Source organism: Aricia agestis, chromosome 5, assembly GCF_905147365.1.
Source record: "Aricia agestis chromosome 5, ilAriAges1.1, whole genome shotgun sequence".
Taxonomy (NCBI): Eukaryota; Metazoa; Arthropoda; class Insecta; order Lepidoptera; family Lycaenidae; genus Aricia; species Aricia agestis.
This window is the reverse complement of record NC_056410.1, coordinates 2935912-2959445: the sequence shown is the minus strand read 5'-3', so window position 1 is coordinate 2959445 and position 23534 is coordinate 2935912. Positions and strand designations below refer to the sequence as shown.

The 23534-nt window shown below is 34.4% G+C and overlaps 1 protein-coding gene across 3 annotated transcripts in view; it reads right to left on the bottom strand.

Moving 5' to 3' along the window:
• The window catches only part of LOC121727024 (acetyl-CoA carboxylase), a 92606-nt gene extending 70047 nt beyond the window's left edge, over positions 1-22559 (bottom strand). Inside the window, exons 1-3 of one of the 3 annotated variants that reach the window (XM_042114698.1) lie at positions 22310-22559; positions 3294-3388; positions 2299-2480 (exon numbers count right to left, since the gene is read on the bottom strand). In XM_042114698.1, coding sequence (XP_041970632.1) covers positions 2299-2480; positions 3294-3388; positions 22310-22400 — 368 coding nt within the window. In that variant the 5' untranslated portion in view covers positions 22401-22559. Of the gene's footprint in view, positions 1-2298; positions 2481-3293; positions 3389-19489; positions 19596-22309 lie in introns of those variants that run through there. The other 2 variants (XM_042114697.1, XM_042114701.1) reach the window with 2 other exon arrangements.
• Positions 22560-23534: the final 975 nt, after the last annotated feature.

The following is a 23534-nucleotide window of genomic DNA, read 5'->3' as shown; positions in this document are numbered from 1 at the left end:
GGGTGCGCTCGCGGGAGAGGCGTTTAGATACTCTATGAGTATATTGACTATTGAGTAGTAATGTATCTATCAGTAGTATCGACGGAGAGCTGACGACCAAATCAGTCATGTAGCTTCAGCTGTGTTAAAACTCCGTTAGCTACTTCCCTGAACATTGAACAACCCTTTCTGATAATCTGCGTGCTGGCAGGCCGTGGGTGGGTATGAGTGTAGTAGGAAGGGAAAAAATTGGAAAAAATGTACTAGCTACATGACTGATTTGGTCGTCAGCTCTTAGTCGAGTAGTAGTAGTACTAGATCTATGAGTAAACAAACAAACAAAGTTTACCTCTTTATAATATTAGTAGGTATAGATTTAAAACTACTGAATGGATTTTAATCATTTATTCAGTGAGTGACATAGGCTATATATTTTTACCCGTGCGAAGTCGGGGTGGGCCGCTAGTAATATTATAAACCTGAAAAGTTTGTTTATTTGTTTGTTTGTTTGAATGTGCTAATCTCAGGAACTACTGGTCTGATTTCAAAAAATATTTCAGTGTAAAACAGCTTATTTATCAAGTAAGGCTATAGGCTATACATATATTATCAAGCTAAGAGAAATAAGACTAAAGAAGCAGAGGAAAATGTGGCAAAAACGGGGAAAAATATTAAAAAGGGTTTATCTCACGAACTACTGGAGTAATTTTTATGGCAATATCAATTGGCATGGATATTGGATATAGAGTAGACCACGTGAAGGGACATAAGCTATTTTTTGCGGGAAAATGCGTAAAATTCCTAATTTACGTGGGCGAAGCCGCGCTGGACATCTAGTAATTAATGTAGTGTTTTTGTGCTCTGTCCAATGACTAGTAGATATAACTGTTCAATCACTAGTCATGTTCACCCTATTTAGTAATCTGTGCCTGGTAGTTTCAAAGGTGGCAAATGCGGTGAGGAGGACTCATTACTTGAGACTTGAGTGTGAGACATGAGTTGTAACTTGTATGTTAAAATCTAGTCCGGGGCTTTCGACGCTACGCAACAGGCGTTTGGCTGCTTTGGCAGCAGTACTAGCACATAACATTTTTAACCCCCGACAAAAAAGAGGGGTGTTATAAGTTTGACGTGGTGGACCGATTTTGATCTAGTTTTTTTTTGTTTGAAAGCTGACATGATCGAGAGTGTTCTTAGCTATAATTCATCACATAGACTTAATATATATTCATCATCATCAGCCTGCTCAGTGCCGGACAATCAGGGTTTATCTGGTTCATGAAAGGCCGTTAGCAACTTGTAGTCGTTTGATGGGTTTTATATTTCATTCTAGTTCGTGACATTTGTGAATATACGTATACACATAGTAATGGAAAGTTGACCTGGTGCTGCAGGCTGCAGCATCACCAGGTAATCTCAGGCTTCGTAAGAACCCAAAGTGGAGGTTTCATGTTTGGGCTTTAAATATTAACGGCCTCATCGAAAAGGACATTGATAGATGGTAATCATGAAAATATGATTCTGTTGATAGGAATTATTCTACACTATAACCAACACAAGTTTAAAAAATATGAAATAAAATTAAATTCAGAAATTAAAAAAAAACCCCTAGCCGAACAACTTTAAAAAGTAATGAAATAATATTTACTGCCTTAAGTTCAAATAATTCCTAACTTGTGTAAAGTAATATTTTAGCCATAATTGTTGTCAAGGTGTGTCGGGGGACCGCTAATGTTGATGTTTGATTCCACATAACATTATAGTTTAAAGATGAGCGAACTGAATCGAGATAATCGGCTACTTGGCGGTTGTAGGTTGTAGTTTACTTGGCGGTCCCCCGACACACCGTGACAACAATAATTGTAGACTAAAATATTACTTTACACAAGTTAGGAATTATTTGAACTTAAAGGCAGTAAATATTATTTCATTACTTTTTAAAGTTGTTTGGCGGGGTTTTTTTTAAATTTCTTAATTTTCTATACGAATTAATTAAGGTTACCCAAGCCGACTGGAGCCACGGCAGTGCCGATGCCAATTTGTTATCACAACTTTATAAAAGTTTTTAACATCGACTTAAAATTTTGCTTTGTTTAGGCCCAATAACCAATTTTACCAACGACTGTTTAAGTTAACGCTCGAATAAGTATCATTCGTTTTTCTTATGAATGAAAGATAAAACATGACCTTTTAACAAGTTGTTAACTCCAGACGTTGGTGAAATTGGGGCTTAGCCTACCACCACCTAAATCCTAAAACTTTATGAAATGACCTGGGTACTGACTAGGTACGTCTTAATCTTAAGCAAACCAATTTTACCTGAGCTTGCTCCGCTTCTCAGCCAGTGCGAGCTGCTGGGCCAAGGTGAGCTTTGGCCTGGTGTTCGGCGGTGGTGCGTTGGGGAAGGAGTCCATGCCCTCGTGAGACGGGCCGTCGTCATCATCAGCCCCGTCCTGCCCGTCAGTGTCCTCGTCGCCGACCACGAAGTGCGCGTTGTCGTCCTTTAATGTTTATGAACAGACATTTTAATTAGAATTATTTCGAAATTAATTAAAAATAAAAATAAAATAAAAATTGTTTTATTTCTGAGTAGATATTAAGAAAATAGGTACCTTCAGAACGTTGATATAAGCTACGGTGCCTACCACCGGTTCGGGAACCATCCCGACGAGAAGAACCGGCGTAAGAAACTCGCACGGCGCGGCGTAAGAAACTCGCATTGTCATTCATATCGGCATTTTAGGTATATTAAAACTGGGTGACCAGGCAAACGCTCTTTTGCCGTATAAATTATTTTTAGTATCAATATAAAAAGTAGATAAAAACTTATTATCAGGCCTAACGAATGTAGGTAGGTACTGTATACAAAATTTCATTAAAATCGGTTGAGCCGTTTTGGAGGAGTTCACGCACAAACACTGTGACACGAGAATTTTATATTTAAAGTATTAACAGATTTAAGAAATTAATTTTGTTAAGCATTTTAACCTTAAATAATTTTAAACCTAATATAGGTCTAAACCAAGACCCTTCTAATGGCTTTGTGTTACCTGGTCTGCTTAATTTGTTTTTATTTTAGGAAATTACTGAATTCACTTTTAAAAATCATCATCTAAATTAAAAAGGTCTTGAGTTCTAGACATTGCGTAGGTATACCTACGTAGAGACGTAGGTAAGACGTTGTATATAGGTAGTTAACTATATAGTTATACAACGTTTTTTTTAATGTTTATTGTTATGTTACTGTTATACAATTTTATCCTTGCCTGTCAACAGTCGAATTATATTTAAAACAAATAAATAATAATAATTACATTTTGCGCCTGCTGTACATCTTCTGTCTCTATCTTCTCAAAGTTGTCACTCTCGCTGGACGAGCACCGCACTTGTTCCTGCTCCGCCATCTCACCTGAAAATAAAGAAAAAACACTACGTCATGGTAAACAGTACTAGCAACTATTTAAAAAATCGGCCAAGTACCAGTCGGACTCGCGCACGAAAGGTGCCGTACCGTTATAGAGCAAAAATAGGCCAAAAATTAAATTTATTGTATGTGAGCCCCTTATTTTTATTTTATTTTTTGTATTAAAAATTATTTAACTACACAATATAATTATAAGGCATGTATTTAAATCAATATCTGTATATTCCCTTTTCTCGATCAAAATATTTTAAAGTTTCACCAAAAATACTGACTTGCACACTAATTATGCACCCTAAATAATGCGAATTCAGCATACTATTTAAAGTTATTTGCGAAACTGTTTTACTGAACGAATAACTATTATTAAAATAGTATATCTAACAATTCCTTAGTTCAACAAACATACTACAACTTTTTAAAGGTAAACCATCACCTAAATTACTTTTAGGAACATCATTTATTGTAAATAAAACCCAATTTAATCCGTTATGTTCATATAATTAAGAACACATAAAAATCATCAAGTGCTAACTTAACATGGACTAGACTTTGGCACAGTGAATGGTAACTCAGTTTATAAACAATAATAATAAACAATCGGCAAAGAGCGAGTCGGATTCGCGCACAAAGGGTTCCTTACCGATATATTGCAAAATAATTAAGCTTCCGGCTTAGGAATTACACTCTAGGGGTTGACAAGCTACTAAAGAAAAAAGCGGAGCTCCTACTTCTGGGTGGTTCACAAAAAATAGCCACGATGGCTAAGGCGGGAGCTACGCTGCGCTACGCTTCCGCCTTAGCCATCTAACCTAACCCAATCAAGTCGTATTGGGCCAACATTGCTATTAATTATTTAAGAATCATTAATAAATTTATTAACCCATAATACAATTACAATACAGTAGTGAATTTTGATAATTTTTCTTAATTTTTATCAAGAAACCTTGAATTATATAGTTTTGGAATGATAAAATCTTTCACCATATCTCATCATTTTTACCAAAAATCTTTGTCGCTAACACAGAAATAGATCAAGATATATCTGTGGTCGATAAAGAGTAAAGAGCGAGCGCAAAGGAGTGAGTGCGGCGTTAGATGAGGAGGGCGGAGGCCCCAACATGTTTTTCAGTAAAACAGAGAAACAAAAAGAAAATAAAGTTAGGTTAAAAATATTTTAGTCGCACGACTTGTCAATTTGTAGACTTGTTTTGATAATAGACATTGATTTTATTGTGGTGCACCTTTCGATATCGTTTTTAGAAATTCCGTTGTAAGATTGTCCAATTTGGAGTGCAAGTTAGTATTTTTGATAAACAATTTAAATTTTAGTTTTACAAATAATATATCCGATGTATGAACCATATTTTTGGTGTGAATTCGGTCTCGTTTTGTATGATGTTAAAATTATTTTTGAAGGACATGTTCAGTTAATCAATTGTTTTTTTTTTTATCAGCATTAGTTTTTCTGGTATGCATTCAGTTAATTAGCGGAGTTAAGGTAGTGTGCTGAAAAATTATTCTGATGTGCATTTAATAATATCCCTAATTATAATTGAGGATTTTGTGCAAAATTCAAGAACAAAAATACGTTTATTGTATGGGACCCTATAAGAATAGGTCCCGTTTGGCGTTTTTGCCCTTTGGGTACGGAACTCTAGAAAGTAGAATCACTGTAACCCAATATATAGGATTGGACACACCTACTGATGAATCATGAATTTATTTACCATAATTAATTAAAGTGTTAACGCCCTAAGCCGAACTGTGGAAACTGCCAATGAACCTTGTTTACCTAAATCCCTAATTGAAATATCATGTTCCCCGAAATACGTAATATAGATGCAGGGATTATAACATAAAAATGGCTATAAAAGACAGGAACGATAAAGTCCTAAGCCACATGGCGGGTAGATCCGACACAGAACGATATCTCTTTAACACCCTAGAAACTCCACCCAGCTTGAGTGACCCCTCTCCACCAAGCCAATGTCACAACATCTAAAGGCAAAGGGTGGAGCAGCATAAAATCTAAGGAAATCGGAAAATGTCGGATCTACTGGCCGCCACACCGACTGGGACCTCACCGTTCAAAACATTAATATTATTAATATGTAATTTATAAAACAATAAATATATATATTTATTTATTATATGAATAATATATGAATAATATATAAAAAAAAAGTGTCCATGGCGTGATGGACCACAATTAATTAAAATTCATAATATTATTTCAATTATCCTTGGTGCGAAAAATCTAAATAATAAAATAACAAAAAAAGGATATGGACGGTCCAGTCCATAGACGGCCCAATTTTATAATAAAAAAAAATATGGATGCAGGTATAATTATTATTTTAACCTCATAAATTATCCTTTATTTTACATAAATATATTTCACAACATCTAATTATTTAATATTATCATTTTATTTCAGGCTTCGAATTGAAGCAACAGCTAACACCAATAACCGTTATTATATAGCCGTAGGTAGTTGTAGGTACTTAATTATAAAGAGTGCTACATTAAAATACAAACAATTCATTTTATTTTAAATACTCATTTTTTAACTTTATATATTGTACTAGCTGTCCCGGCAAAGTTGTTTTGCCCATATTATTTTATTGAAGTGACTAATATATTTAAGTATGGCGCCATGGTCGTCCGACCTGGCTCTCTTAGGTATTTTTAAATATTTAAGAAAATGTTAATAACGTGTAATATTCTAGCTCTGAAAAGAACTACTAGATCTAAACTCCCCTCTCGCACACGCACCCCCGCCTTGATGACGCCCACTTCGCAACGGGCCGTCATAGTAGAAATCGTTTGCCATAACTTCAAAACCAAACGTCCAATTTTAGTCATTCAAAGAGACAAAGACCAAATATTATTTACATGAACTGTAATTAGTGATTAAATAATTTATTTTGATGAGGATTAATAGCATGAGTAAAATAAACGCGTTTCAATGTAGTCCAAAAAAAATCAAGATTTTTTAAATAAAAAAAATATTGTTGTGCCTCACTCAACATAGATAGGTATAGTGTGTCGCGGACTTTTTGTAGATATTTATAAGATCTTCAATTATTATTTACAATATTATATGGTTCTATCTTTTATAGTTTAGGCAGCGTACGCAAAATAAGTAACTTTTCTGGTTAATTTTTTACTCCTTTTCTCCGAAAAACCCAAATATCTTACGGAAACGTATTTTTTTTTTCAAAAATAAAATGTAGCCTATGTTACTCGTGGATAATGTAGCTTTCGAATGGTGAAAGAATTTTTAAATTCAGTTCAGTAGTTTTTGAGCCTATTCATTACAATTATACAAACAAAGTTTTCCTCTTTATAATATTAGTGTAGATTAATATTTGGCAAGACAATCATTCCGCGGTTAGGGGACACGAAGACGAAGACGAATTTTGATGCAAAATACAGTTTATTATCGCCTTTAAAAAAAAATAGCAATACTGATTTTTTTTATAAGCTATATATATATATATAGCTAGGAATCATATTTTTTTTTTTAGGAACTAAGTAAACTTAAACATAACACACAATACAGGAAAGCCTATAACTTTAAAATACATAAAAATTAAAAGTACAGTTATTATGGCTAAATAGTAAATATAATATTATACTACGTAGTACGTTCGAACGTACTACTTATAACATATTTTTTATAAGTAGGAAACATAATATTATTATATTTGTCTACTTAGCCTATATCACCGTCTGAAAATCGTAATTGTTCGCATTTATGCTGCTAAATTAGAAAATAATTTCGCGCCTGTAATAATTCCTCAGTGCGCCGATCGACTATCGGAATTTAATAAAGGCACCGCTATAGGACTGCTTATTGGAAAATTGAAATATCTCATCACCCTCCGGCCTCCATAAATAATATATAGGATTGTTTCTGTGAAGTGAAATAGATAATGACTACCGACTCTCCGGACAGGAGTGGAAGAATAATATAATTTATGCATAAGTACATATTGCATTAATATAATATGATTAGCAAGTACTAATTATTGTTACTTATAGGTAAGTATATTTTATAGATTTTACTTCCATCGGCATTTCCTTTGTTAATCATGGGTAGACATCGGATTGTATGCATTTGCATACTTGCAATGGGGCTTTTTAGGCGATAGTGCATATTTTGGCATTTTTTTCGTTGATAGTGCATACTTCGGCCATATTATGCCCTCGTAGTTTCCAAACTAGTGTCATATTACACACCGAGGCCACGAAACAGAGGTATGATAGATCAAAAGACTTCAAATATGTAGCCCACCCTTGTTTAAAGACATCCGCAATACACCCGAAGTACAATACCTTTCTAGAAACAAAATATTTCTTCGCAGTTGGTCACATTTGAAAAAAAAATTGAATAAAGTGGGTAATGAACTTCCATGGGCATTAAGATTGTAATCGGAAAGAAGAAAAAAGTCCTGAATTTAAAGGATTTTATGAAAATTGGCGCATTTATTATGAGCACCACCGGAAAACTCTTCCAAAAATTTATTCTCTTAAATATAAATTTAGTCACTTAGTTATTCTAAAAATACATTTTTAGAATAACTAAGTGACTTTTGATTGTGCATATTTCGGCCATTTATCGTGCATACTTGCTGCATGCAAGTATGCATTTCGGCACTTTGATCGTGCACTAGCTGTTGCCGGTTGCCCGCGACTTCGTCCGCGTTAGCATAGTAGATCACGTCCCAAGTATTATTTATTGTACAAAAATATTTAATGTACAGAATTGACTTTCCTACGATTTTATTATACATATTATATATTATATAGATATTCCGCGCGGCTTCACCCGCGTAATTTGGAATTTCACATAACCGTAGGTACATTTTTCCACAAAAAATAGCCTATGTCCCTTCACGTGGTCTATTCTTCATGTTTGCCAAATAACATAAATATTTCTCCTGTAGTTCTTAAGATAATAAGCAATCTATACTAATATTATAAATGCGAAAGTATCTCTGTCTGTCTGTCTGTCTGTCTGTCTGTCTCGCTTTCACGCCAAAACTACCGAACCGATTGTAATGAAATTTTGTATACAGATAGTCTAAAGCCTGAGAAAGGACATAGGCTACTTTTTTACTGGAAAAAAGGGTAGTAAGGGGGTGAAAATACGAAAATTTGTTCAAATTAAGTTAGTTCCAAAAATTCATACTAGATGGCGCCGTGCGTCTCTTACATCGCGCTAACGTTTGCCCAACATCTTTCTATAAGAGGTGGTATCATCATATGTTCGAGTTTCGATTTTTTTCGATTGTTATTTCCTTTTTTACGTTATTTAATAAGTCAGTACTTTATATTATATACAGTGACGTAACCTTAAACCTATCAATGATAAATAGTTTATGGGTAAAGTTGTGTAATTGGGGGCTAAATAAGCATTAAAATTTGGCATAAAATATAAAGTTTAATTTAAAAAATGAAATATTATGTGCACACTGCATGGCTGTTTCGATTTAAGGGGTACCAGGGTTTTTTTTATAAAAGCTTTTGACACCAATTTTGTTGACATCGCGCGCTATAAACTGAAGTCCACGCGGACGAAGTCGCGGGCAACAGCTAGTTTCATATAATTTCCCCCGCTTTTTCCACATTTTCCCCTATTTCTTCGCTCCTATTAGTATTAGCGTAATAAAATATAGCCTATAGCCTTCCGCGATAAATAGGATATCTAAAACTAAAAGGATTTTTCAAATCGGACCATTAGTTCCTGAGATTAGAGCGTTAAATAAGCCCTTTTAAATAATTTCCCCCGTTTTTTCCACATTTTCCTCTGTTTCTTTGCTCCTAAAAGTCACAGCGGTATGTTCTATAGCCTATAGCCTTTCTCGATAAATGGGCTAGCTAACACTGAAATAATTTTTCAAATCGGATCAGTAGTTCCTGAGATTAGCGCGTTCAAACAAACAAACAAACTCTTCCCAATTATAATATTATAGTATAGATAATATACTTAATCCGATGTCTAATCATGAGGAACGGATTATCATGAAGTTCCTTGATCTTTGGACCTGAATTTCAATAACTGCCTTATTTTTAACCGACTTCCAAAAAACGAGGAGGTTATAATATGTTCGGCTGTGGATATATTTTTTTTTGTATGTTCGACCACTACTCCGCCGTTTGTGAACCGATTTCAAAATTTTTGTTTTGTTATATTAGGTTTCACTCCAATTTGGTCCCATTTTCACAAAAGTGGTGATCTGATGATGGGATCCATGAGTAATGGAGGGAACTCCTCAAAATTTATATGGAAACATATTATGGTGATTTTGTGATTTTATGAGAACCATTTTCATTAGAGCCACGACGCGAAATTCGCGTCGTGTCTCTAATGAAAACGGCCACGACGCGTTCTGGCAATCACAAAAAGACCATAGGTATGGAAGATTATATTTGAATTACCACGCGTACTACAAAATATTTTTTCTTTTACTAAATCACTGCATAACGTGTTTATCATTATTATTTATAAAATATCCATAATTCCATACTATACGTACTAATATTATTACTGAATGTCTGGCAAAATATTTTGTAGTACGCGTGGTAATTCAAATATAATCTTCCATACCTATGGACGATTAATCAATCAAGAACAAATCAAGAAAAACGAATAGCATATCAGCCACGACACGAATTTCGCATTATGGTCTTTTTGTGATTGCCGGAACGTGTCGTGGCCGTTTTCATTAGAGCCACGACGCGAATTTCGCGTCGTAATTCGCGTCGTGGCTGTTTCACTGTGACCACAACGCGTTGTGAGCCATTTTTTCGCTCATTGAGCGATTTCGGTCTTTGAGCGTAACATATATAAAAAATATTTTGTCAGAACTCAGTATTATTAGCTGGTACCGTCTTCAAAATAATGAAGATATTGTGTACAGAAATAGTTGAGGTTTAGGAGAATTATGCCTAAGGCACTTCAAAGAGTAAGGATTATTAAATTATTTAAACCTTTTTTGTCTACAAATAATAAAAACTATTATTACTGTTTTTACCCTGGAAGTCGGTTTTAATTTTTTGTTAAAAATAATAATTGTAATAAAATTTTAAAAATATGTATCGAATTTCTTCATTAGAATCACTCTTTCTTTCTTTTCTTTTTCTATGGCAACTTGACACAAAGTATGTATATGTTGTGCCCTTATGTGGTTGTGCCACAGTCCACAGACAAGGTAAAAAGGTCAGGAATATGGCGGGAAAACCATATAGGCCTGGAGATACTGACACAAAATTCTTGGTCATTTGTACCAGTATGGCGGTTTCACAGGGGTATAATTACGTAAAGGCAAAAAGGAAAATGATGGTTATAGCGCTCGCACTGGCAGCCCAAAAGCGTGGGCGTTAATCGAACGTGTCGGATAAATAACGAGTGTCGAACGATTTGTTCCACAAAAATGCTTATATTTTCAGATAGTCGAAATTAAAAAAAAGTAGGCGAAAGCGTAATGCCATAGGTACTTGTCGGGTGCGGCTTACAGCCCGCCATGCCGACGCGAATACGTTAATTTTAATTAAAAAAATGAACCATTTGTACCAGGCTAATTTTTGCATAGCTAATCGTCGAGTAGCCATTCACGAAAATCACCTTGCCATACTATTCCGACAGGTCCCAATGGCCACTGGCCACTGCAAAGGCTTAATTATTTTTTTCGCCAAACGATTGTATCATTGTATCGTAGTGTCATCCCTTTTTTCTTAGATTGATTTGAAAGTGATGACACTACTATGTTGCCACTTTTTAATTTCATTTTTTATTATATATTATCACATTTATTATTATACTTATTTAAAAATGGTTACTTGTTCTGTACTTGATTGCAGTGTAAATCATAAGAATAATCCTGAAAAATATACATTTCACCCGTAATTAATCTTCATGTCCTAATTGCTACGATGTGTTTATTTTTGCTCTATTCCGTCTTTAGTTCTCTTTTTCGAATAAAATATTGTGAATCCTCCCTTTTACTTTCATATTTTGCGTAACTAAAGTTACTAAAATTGTTCTTATATTACTTACACACAAATTTTGAAGAAAAAAATTTCATAATTTTTTTTTATATACGCTAGTGCTTGAGTCAAATTTATTGATATGCTTATCGATATTATACAATAACATAAAACTAAAATAAAAATCATTTACCTTTATATTTATCACCTTTAAAAAGGACATATTATCTTATTTTAACGATTATTTTAAAATAATAATTATCTTTTGACATACTTAGTATAAAATCAAGGTTTCACAGATCAGTCACTCTTGAATCTAATACTCATTGAAAAGAATAGGTATAACTGCAACTTATATAAGGTAAAAGCACTAATGGTAGACTCCATGTAGACTCGGAACTAATAGATGACACTTACGACTAAAATACCATAAAAATAAGAATTACTCTAATTTTTTCTCAACACTATAAATTTTATAAGCTTCTCAAGCTATCTGTTGATGTGAAAAAATATAATAGGGACGCCTTCGTGAACAAAATTTTGAAATGGGATCAGTTTTCGTAAATAATGTGACCGCGTCAACACGCGCTCGGCAATTTCTTAGCAAATAGGCGAAATTTTGCACGTAAGTTTTGAATATATTTATTTGATGTTTTGTAATTTCTATTGATTTCATTGGATTAATGACCATGTTGTATACACTAATTAATGTTTATTTATGATTTTTTATCCATTTTCCCTAACAATATAAAGGGTGTCTATTACTATTAGTTCTTGAAAATGTAAAAACCCTAATAGATGACATGGATCTCATCTTTTAGTTTTGCAATACATACTAAAGTTATTTTGTAGTTTATTCTACTGCAAATATCACCACTATTCTCTAAAAATATAATTCTATTAACAAACTAACAAATTAGACCTCCTGTAAGTACCTAAAAATTGACATATTAGACCTTGTACTGATCTAAAAATCGATTGCTTTAGTTTTTTAGCAGTAAAAAGAAGAAAAAGGAGAGCTGAGAAAAGAAAGAGAAAGAAGAAGAGGCAATAGAAGCATGGAGACTAAAGACTGAAAATAAATTTGCTTGGAAAAAATATATGAAAAATAAATATAAAAGGAAAGATAGTTTTAGCATTAGCATATCAAAAAATTTTTTCACTTTTGTATGGGCAAGGGTCCGAGCGTCACGAGTTTCCCCATACAAAAGTGAAAAAATTTTTTGGTCTTTCAGCGCTGCTACTTTCACAGTGAACTCTCTACAAGGAACACGTACACACCCTAAAGTATTATCACTTATTTTTGTTACACCCTGTATATATTTTATAACATTCAAATGTTTTATGTTTCCATAAAGCGTCTGCCATTACCTTACTTACATGAAGATTGAGAACAGAAATACTGAGTACAGAATAAGGATTATTTAATACTTTTTAGTTCATTTAAGTATAATATTACCTACTATTGTCTTTACCTTCAAATCGGTTCACAAACGGCGGAGTAATCGTTGAACATACATAAAAAATATATATTATATATAGTTAGCCGAACGTCCTCCTCCTTTTTGGAAGTCGGTTAAAAATAATTATAATAGAAAGTATTAGGGAGTGCCTCCGCTACCGGCGCCGTTTTCCGAACTCCGAAGTTTGCCGAAGTCACGCGATGTTTGCCGAATAGGCTGCCGGCGCCTATTCGGCAAACATCGCTTGTCAAACAGAAATAATGATCAAAAACATCAGACTTGAGCTAAATGACTATGAAAAGTACAATTAATAAGGTCATAATAATTGTAAGGATGCATAATTATTTGATTCCTTCGATCGGGGATTCTCGTAAATGCTATTGTATTCTATTGTTGTCGCGATCACCGGTGCTCGTATGGGGCTTGAATCTTGGATGGGTTAATGGTGGTGATGATGATGCTGATAAATGTGATCTGCATTTAAATACAATATCTTTGCTTCTTTAAACAACGCTGAAACTCTCTAACATGTATAATATTATGTTACATTATGTGCTGTGGTGTAAAATCTTACTTTTTGGTAGCTGCAAAAAGGTAGCTAAGGTAAAGCTAAGCTAAGAAAATGCATCACAAAAAACTAAAATATCGACAGCCGAACAAATAGGTACCAAACCTTCACCTTTAAAAGTCGAATATATAAATTGAGATTATAATTATAATTTCTTTTTCAAATTTGTGTATCGGCACTGGAACCTAGCGCTTTACGCATTATCACCGGCTCCCATTTTGAGTGCCAGCGCCGGCAGTCGTTGTTTTATATCTCGGCTGCCGGCAGTATACTTACCGCCGGTTCCCATTACTGATATTTTTGGGAGCCGGCGCCGGCAGCGGAGGCACTCTCAAAAGTATTATGATATTTTATGATATGTATTTAAGAATGAAATATAATATAATACGTGTGTTGTTTACTTTCAACGTTTACTTTCAATGCAGCAATGTAAGGGCTGATTTACCAGATAGATTTTACCTGAGTAATAAATAAGCAACTTTATAATGTGTCATGTGTATATTATTTACCCCTAGGCCTAGCGCGCACCACGATTTTATGCAGCGCGATTATTTTATCGCAGAAATACAACGCATGAGTTAGTATGACAGTGCGCGCACATGCGAGTAAATAATCGCAGCGATTTTAAAATTGTGATTTGTCACATTTTGCTGCGACTGCTCGCGACGCGATTGTCGCGAAAATAAAATGCAGAATATGAAATTGTGTGGTACCGCGCGCACTGCGATACTAAAATCGCACACTCGGGCCGGCCGGCACTTCATTTGTGTTTCATCTGTCTACTAACTAACTCCGCTGGCTCAGCGACCCTCCTGCCAGTTACTGACTTGAAGGTCACGCAGGTCAGCCTCAACAGCATCTCTCCAGCGATACCTGGGGCGTCCAACAGGACGACGGCCTGTTGGACGGCCCTTATACGCTCTTTTTACCCCACGATCCTCTCCCATTCTTTCCACGTGGCCCAGCCAACGGAGTCGGTGAGCCTTTGTTTCTCCGATTATATTGGGTTGGGCCACCAGTTCTTCAATTTCGGCATTCTTCCGGATTCGCCAACAGCCGTCATTTGTTTTGGCTGGGCCCAGGATTTTTCTGAGGACTCGAAAGGAAAGGAAAAGGAAAGGAAAGGAAAGTCATCTGTCTACAGATTAATACATAATATCATCTGTCCAACAATAAACAACGTAGTGGTTTATATTATACTCTTTGTTAGACATGTCGGCGCCTGGAGTCTCCAATGGAGTGTCCGTCTCCAAACGATACGAAGATAGCCGTGGAACATTTGATAATCGCAATTCGCATTACAAGAAAGATTCCATAATTGTGGAATAACTGACAGCCTTTCTTCAGCTGGGATCTCATTTCGCCATCTAGTATTTTTGTATTTAATATGAGGTCCAACAATTCTCAGTAATCTGTCAAACGTTTGAATTTTCATTCTGTAATAGCCAAAGAATTTTTTGGGATAGGTACATCCGAAGTTCATCGTATTTCTGTTTTTTTTATTTTTTTTTATGAAATAAGGGGGCAAACGAGCAAACGGGTCACCTGATGGAAAGCAACTTCCGTCGCCTATGGACACTCGCAGCATAAGAAGAGCTGCAGGTCATAAGAAGAGCTGCAGGTGCGTTGCCGGCCTTTTAAGAGGGAATAGGGTAATAGGGGAGGGTAGGGATGAGAAGGGAATAGACCTCCGGTAAACTCATTCACTCGGCGAAACACAGCGCAAGCGCTGTTTTTTCTGTGAGAACGTGGTATTTCTCCGGTCGAGCCGGCCCATTCGTGCCGAAGCATGGCTCTCCCACGTATAAAAGAAACCTTTGATAATTCTATCCGCTGCAAAAGGATGTATGTCCAGTATTGACGAATTTTCTTTTTTTTTCTTCTGATCCTCCGAAGTAGTACATAAAGACAAGCAACTTGTACGAAATCCATGGTGAAAGTGAGCAAAGATCACTATTTATTTATCACAGTGCGCGCACCGTACTCTCTGCGATTTTTTTCAGCGCGATTTTGAAATCGTGACGCAAAAATGAAAATCGTAATGCGCGCTAGGCCTAAGAACCTCATGTCATAAGTCATAACATATCCGACGAATGACGATTGAAAAATCATTCCAAACGAAAATGTGTATCTACTTTTCAATTGTCACCATTTTTGCCAATTAAAATTTATGATACCTAATTTGAAATACAAAATCTGTCAAAGTTGCATATTATTTATTTCTTAAAGAAACTTAGGTAAAATAACCCTAACGGACTAAACTATCGATAGCAAAATACTATACTATCGATAGTAAAAATATATACATCACTAGCACACGCACACATTGACAGATCAAAAATGGTCACGCATTTTCGGGTTGTCAGGTGGTCTATACGACCATTGGAGTACTATAGACTGGAGAGAGCCTTATATCGGTGTATAAGCGTCAAAAGCGTGTAATGTTATGTCCTACTTACTAGGACATAACAAATAGATCGGTCTGGTGGTTAGTGAACATTTAATGCTAGATATTGTTGAGTTTTGTGGTTCCGCTAAATAATAAACCATAATAATGGTCAAAGAATGCCTCAAACACGTGAATTTAACATTAAATAAGTAAGTTTTGAACGACGTTTTTTGGGCTTTTCAATCGGTATTTTTTTGTAAGCTAAAAAGATAATTTATAAGTTTATTCATCCCTTATTCGTGCTATATAAGGCATTAGTGCTAAAAATGTCACATCAATTAATAATTTGGCTATAAAAATAGCACTTTTTTACGTGGGAGAGCCATGCTTCGGCACGAATGGGCCGGCTCGACCGGATAAATACCACGTTCTCACAGAAAACCGGCGTGAAACAGCGCTTGCGCTGTGTTTCGCCGAGTGAGTGAGTTTACCGGAGGCCCAATCCCCTACCCTATTCCCTTTCCTACCCTCCCCTACTCCCTTCCCTTCCCTACCCTCCCCTATTAACCTATTCCCTAAAAGGCCGGCAACGCACATGCAGCTCTTCTGATGCTGCGAGTGTCCATGGGCGATGGAAGTTGCTTTCCATCAGGTGACCCGTTTGCTCGTTTGCCCCCTTATTTCATTAAAAAAAAAAAGGCCGACTCCTTTGTTATGTCCTAGTAAGTAGGACATAGCATTACACGCTTTTGACGCTTATACACCGATATAAGGCTCTCTCCAGCTTATAGTACCTCAATGGTCGATTCAGTAATATAATTCTGTTTACTCTGGTAAAAGTGGTAGAAGCTTCTGAAACTTTCGACAGAGTTTTGGCGGGAACACAAAAAAGTACGTTTCTGGAAATTGCATCATTTGCCTACACTTGTGCACGATAACGAATATCTAATGGTTAGTATTCCACCAATATTACACATTAAAAACCCAGTTAATACAATTTTAGGATAATATTAAATAATACAAAAACACAACAGCACTCTTTCACATTCCCGGCAAAACTCCATTAGAATCTAATTAGAATCAATCATTTTAACAATCTCACATTTAGCCAATTTGAATTTGGAATTGTCTTCTGTAAAATTAAAACTTTTTAATGATACCAAAATCAGCCAGATCATACAAATTACTCGCGGAGAGCCAGATACAATAATTATGATTGGTGTGGTATAGGCTATAGCCCAAGAGATTTTATGACAAATTCATAGTATACTATAATGCGAAAAGACTTTTTCCCCAACCTATTAATTATTATTGCCCTCTATTTCTCTTTTGAGAACGTCCGCAGTCACCTTCACGTCTCCTGACCCTGCGCCTTCGGCGTGATATTGATAAGACGGGGGTGATGGTTTATCTAGAAAGGTTGGATGCCCTAATAGATAAAAAAGTAAATATTCATTTCGATTTTAAAATGTATACAGCTGGTAAGTATGTTTAGTTATAGGTTACTGCTAGGAACTTATTTTAAAAAAAATATTGCGCGTCGGGGGCGGATTCCACTCGTAAAAAATGGGTGTCAGTATAAAGTACTTTTTATATTTTTTTATTGTGTGCCCTTTGTGTAGCCCTTTTTTAATTACTACAAAAATACTACCTACCTTTTATTAGTAAGTAGGTACATAAGAGCATACTTATAAGTAAGAATAAAACATTATTGTGTAGATAAATTTGTATTCCTACAAGTAACACTCTATTGAATTAGGTATAAACCTGTAATGATAGAAGTTGTAAGTTGTACATAAATAAATAAATAAATAAAAATAACAAATTTAAGCACTTATCGGATATTCAAGTTTAGATACATTAGATGACCGAATTCAATCTTAAATGTTTAAACTTTGCAGTTTTAGGTTTTAGGTTTAGGTTTTAAGACATTTATTCTCATAAGAATTTACATAAATTCACTTACATGAGAAAGACAATGAAGTAAAGAGATACAAACAATATAAGTTATAGTAAACATTACAAATCACATCGAGCGAGCTAAAAACATAGATTACAATCTGTTATAATTATAAAATAAACAATTCATAACGTAAACAAAGAAAAAATAAGTTTTAAGAAAAACTATCTAGCTAGGTCACTCTTAAGAAAACTTCGTCTGTTTTTTATTCCTTTCAACTCCGAGCAAAACTCGGAGTGGGTTGCACCAACGATATCAAAATACTTAGATACGACGTATGCCGTCAAAACTGTAGCAATGTTTTTGCATGCAAAATGTGCATTAAGAAAATATTGCCGTCCTTTTTTGTCTTACAGTAATAGCATATACTACTTTTTCTTTCACTCATTTTACGCTTTAATCGAATAGAGAAAATATTGTCGTCCTTTTTTGTTTTACAGTAATATCATATACTACTTTCTCTTTCGCTCATTTTACGCTTCGCTTTCATTTTTCTCTTAAAATGGAAGACAATAATTTAAACATTAATAAAATCTTAGTAATTACGTGTAAAATATTACACCTTTGGCTTTATTTGTATTCCTCGTTATGTTACTGCACTGTCGGAAGGCACATGACGGCTTCTGGGGCGAAATGTAGCGAAAAACAACGCGGTAATCAATGAATTAAACACGTCCGGCTGTTACCGCGTCCTAAGGCACACTGCTCTCAGATGAGTGAGCTCACTCATTTCGAGGGTGACACATTTTCGCGCTGACGATTGTATGGAATGCCTTTTCTAACGTTCTAATTCTATGGGTTGCACTTTCACAGGAGGCGTGGTTGTGGTTACAGTTATGATCAAAGTGGCTATTAATATGTATAATTAAGGCTAACTTAACCTTAACCTTAACTTTGACCACAGAATTTGACAGAATATGTCTGTTGCGTTTATCTTTTATTAAAACTACAGTTAATGGGATTGAGAGTATAAAATATTGAATTATCCGTAAAAATCGTCAGGAAAAATATTTGTTAAGTATAAGAACACTGTGAGCCATAGTAAATTTTCACGAAAAAAATTCTATATAATATTAATATGAGTGGTTATGGTTATCGTTAAATATGGCGTCCTTAACCACAGACTTGACATTTTGCCATTGAGATATAAGTAGGTATCTCAATGCATTTTGCACTGTAGTTATTATGGTTAAAGTTATAATTATAGCACAGAATACATATTAGTTTGTTATAGTTACAACTTACAGTTATCTAAGTTAAAGTAAGTTTGTGCAACCCACCCTAGGTCTCCTAGGTAGTACTTAGACATTGAAGTATTTTCAGTCCTTTATTAAAAACGCGCACAAATACAGTTTTTGTTTTTAAATATCGCTTCCTCAATGACGCAAGCTAGCGCCCTATGTTGTTTAAGTTAATGTATCCAATTTGCATTAAACTATCGAAAATATGATGTAGGTGGTGGCATTTTCGTTGGGTTCGATCATATTAAGTACTTAATGATGCTGTACCAGTTAATATTTATTAATAATACTTATGTGAAAATATGTGTGGCAATACCATGCTGTTATATTATTGTCGTCCTTTTTATTATTACTTACTTGCTTTTTACAATTACAAAATAATATAGTCTTATTTACTTAGATACTTGAAAGGAATTTATAAAACATACCTATTTCAAAATGAGTCACACACACACAGTTGTAACACTTACATTATTATAAAACTATGGATCAATTGGAACTTACAACGTGAAACTTTATAAAAACTGAACATTTTAGTTTGTATGTGAATAGTTAAATCAAGCAATTAGACGGATTTCACACAGCATGGATGAAGCATTAATAAAAATGCTACTAAACTACGAACTACCTACAAAACTTGTTTTTAAAAGCTTGCTCACATGTTTTAGAATTACCTTGTAAATAAATAATTTGTGTAAGTTTGATATGGCATCTTTTTAGCTGATGGTAAGCGATTGCCATCATCTTTAGGCATAGTACACAATTGTTTTCGAGTGAGATACTATTAGCCATTAGGCCTTTCAAGTTCTGAAATTGAACTATAACCTCCTATGTCATAACGTCACTCTCTGTACCAAACAGAAGTCAGCTGTATGCAATAAGTTTAAAAAAAACACGCTGTATGTTATGTTTTACTGTGCATTTATGAGGCCATGGTACACCATACAGCTATCTTTTCTGTCTAGCCGCTAGCGGGTACGTTCTTGCTAAGACGCCTCTCGTTCTCGTAAAATAGTCGCTATTATTATCCTTTACCAATTTTCGTCTTAAAGGCTGTTCTCCTTTATGTTGTAAGTTTTGAAAATTTAAAATGATTTTAAATTACTATTTTAACCGACTTCTAAAGAGCGGTTATTAGAAACGTCTAGCCCAGCTGATTTTTTTACGATAATCTACTCTTCTATAATACAATATCATAGCTAAGTGGATTTGAAAAGTACCTAAACTTTTAAGTGAAACTTAGGGGTCCTTAGACTGCGAAGAAATAATAGGATATCCACGGAGTTAATACAAAGGATTATCTCATAGAATACCACGGATCACGCTTTGTTGCTATAACAGCTAATGCGTAGCAGTTCGCCGTTCATAAATACACATATGTATACAAAAAATCGATTGTACGCGTCAGTATAATTAATTATACATTCGTATGTCATTAACATATTAGTAAAGTTTAAATAAATTTAAAATTTTGATTCGAAATAAAATCCCAATAAATTCCTCTAATTTTAAAATAAGTACTTACTTACTTACATAATTTATAAGATTGCTTAGTTGCATTTAAGTACTAACCATCGTGTAACCATCCCTCTCTCTCTCTCTCTCTCAGCAGCAGAATGTCAAATGGGAATGTTAGTGAATAGTGAATACACCCCGGTCCCCGACGTCCTACGAAAAAGTTAAACAGTGGCGGAGTTACCCCCAATTTAGGGCACGTATATATATAATATATTTCAATTTCGTAAAGTAGGTAAGTACTTTAGAATTTTTTATTCGCTAGCGTTTTAAAAATGTATAAAATAAAGAGTTAAATTAATTGCTTATTTAATTGCGCTATACTGCGATACGTTTCCACCGTCAGTGGAGTTTTACCTCAATAAGTTCTACGTAAATATAATTATTATGGCTATATTATTTCCTTATTTATAAAAAGGTAGGTAAGTATGTGAAGGTTTTCAAGTCAAGTTTGTCTACATTTTTTGTTTGTGCACAAACAAAAATTGTTACATTTATTCCTTTTGACCTAATTTTGTGGAAAAATATTTATTGTGCTAATATTAGCTTCACTTAGATACCTGCCTACTAACGGCGGTTCCCAATATTTGATCTATCTCTGGTTTGGCCCTACTAGAGATAGGAATAGCTCACATTAGACATTAGAGACATATATTTTATGTCAATTGTGAGCTATTACTATCTCTAGTAGGGCAAAACCAGAGATAGATCAAATATTGGGAACGGCCGCCGGTGAAGAAATATTAATTGTCAAAAAAATTGTCACCCTATATTTTACCTCAAATCTCAGTAGTTTATTTAAGTACGTACTTTAATGTATAATTTATTGTGTCGTATTCAATGCAAATTAGTAAACGTATTGTCGTCAAAGTTTACAAAGTCACCGTGAATGGTAACATTAATTGTAACCATTTAGAATAACGAGTAAAATTTTAAAAAGCTAAGAGGGCTTAAGCACAGGCCGCAGCATAATTTAAGTCAACATAGTACATTTAGGCAACGCCTTGATAATTTGGCTGTAGCGATATCGATTTTTCTCAGCAATGACTAAAGCTAAGAAATTAAAGTTCATCAGTCAGTATTCATCATGTCTTTGTCTTTGAATTACCCATAGCATAACACGATTGGTCAACTTTTATAACACAGAATAATCAATCAAAAAGACCTCTGTAAAAAAAAGGGATTCCATCGTGCCAACAGAGGAGAGTGATTTAAGCATCCAAAATTTGTACATAGATTGGTTCAAGCATACACTTTAATTTGCCCATAACTTATATGAAATATATTAATGGTTTTTAAATTACGCGACAAAAACCATTTTGTCGCTTACGCCCTTTCCATTTTTTGCTGTTCCATTGCTTGTTTGCGGCCCGGCCTCTCATAGAAAACAAGCAATCTAATTTAGATAGATTATCTTTATCTAAAACATATCCAACACCGTTTTTTACTCTAATGCGGCGTCACCTTAAACAATATACACTAGATAGTAAGCACACATTATAGGTATGAACAAATTTTGAAAATAGCTAATTTTTCACATTTTTTTTCCTACATACTGCGATCATATAAAAATAAAAGCAGCTAAATTATTATTATATTGTTATCAAAATTAGGAACAATAAACAGTTACATGTTAGAACTTAGTTAATATAATTGTATTAACTAAGTCCTAACATGTAGGTAACTGTTTATTGTTCCTAATAAAGAAAATAAAAATAAAAAAATATATTAAATTGATAGTGTAATGTGTATCTACATAATATATTTTAACTTACCGTTAATTTCCTCGGAATCGTCTTTAAGAAAATATTTGAAGATAAGAGTAATTAAAGTAACTCCTATAAAAAGAGCTATTGTAACTATCATTAAAAACTAAGCCGAATATAACACATGACACATCACAACACTCACAGCCATTAAAAATAAAAACTAAATATTCCCGCCAAGCGATAGGCGGCAAGTGTCACTCCCGACTGGTTGTCAAACCAATGCGAAAGAAACTTCCGCTCGATACACTAATCAACGCAGAGGTTACATAATTCAAATGAATTACTTGTATCAACTAACAATATAAATATATTATTATTATGTGCAAGCGTTTATCGATATAACGTACATAACACTGATCGTTTTAACACGCGTAGCAGCCTAGCAGCATGTTTCTTTCACGAATCACGCATCGCGCGGCTTGCTACTAGATAGCTCTATCGAAATGTGTAGTAAACTAGCAATAATGCCCTTGTTTTTAGAGGCCAGATACGCATACATTAAAATAGCGCTTTCGATATCATATGTGACTAGTATAAGCTAGTATACACCCCACGCTACAACTACAGCATCCACCATCATGACGCCAATGATGCTAAATCTGTAATTTCTATAATAGTAACTACTTAATAATGCTATTGTAAAGTATTTGAAGGACTCGCGATGATTACCATTACAATGGAATAAGACGTTTGAAATCGTAGCATATCCTGTAGGTATTCTGCTAACACAAACAGCCGTGGCCCATAGAATTAATAAATTTACACTGTATTTATCTTACAATAAGCCTCAAAAATAGTAAAAACATTATTTTAAGCAGAACATTTTCATCCTTAAAAATATTATGAGCTAAAGTAATTTAAATACGATAAGTTATAAAATGACAACTTCCATAGAAAAATTGCAACTATAGGTACTTAATAATATTAATTGCCGTGCCCGTCTTTCCATAAAATAAAATGTAATTTTGTATTTAAAAAAACAAAATTACTTATTAAAAATAAAAAATAAAAAATTCCCAGTGTTAAAGGTCCTAGCTACGCCACTGCTTTCTAAATATTTGACCTTATTTTTTTTGTACCTAATGTTTACGTGCACCCAAATTTGTCTGGCAGTGGGAAAAAACTGACATAAATTCAAAAGTTATAAGATATGACTTTTTAATCATCATCATAATATTAATACGCGAACGAAAAACTTTGTAACCCTTTTTACGAAAAATGGGGAAATGTA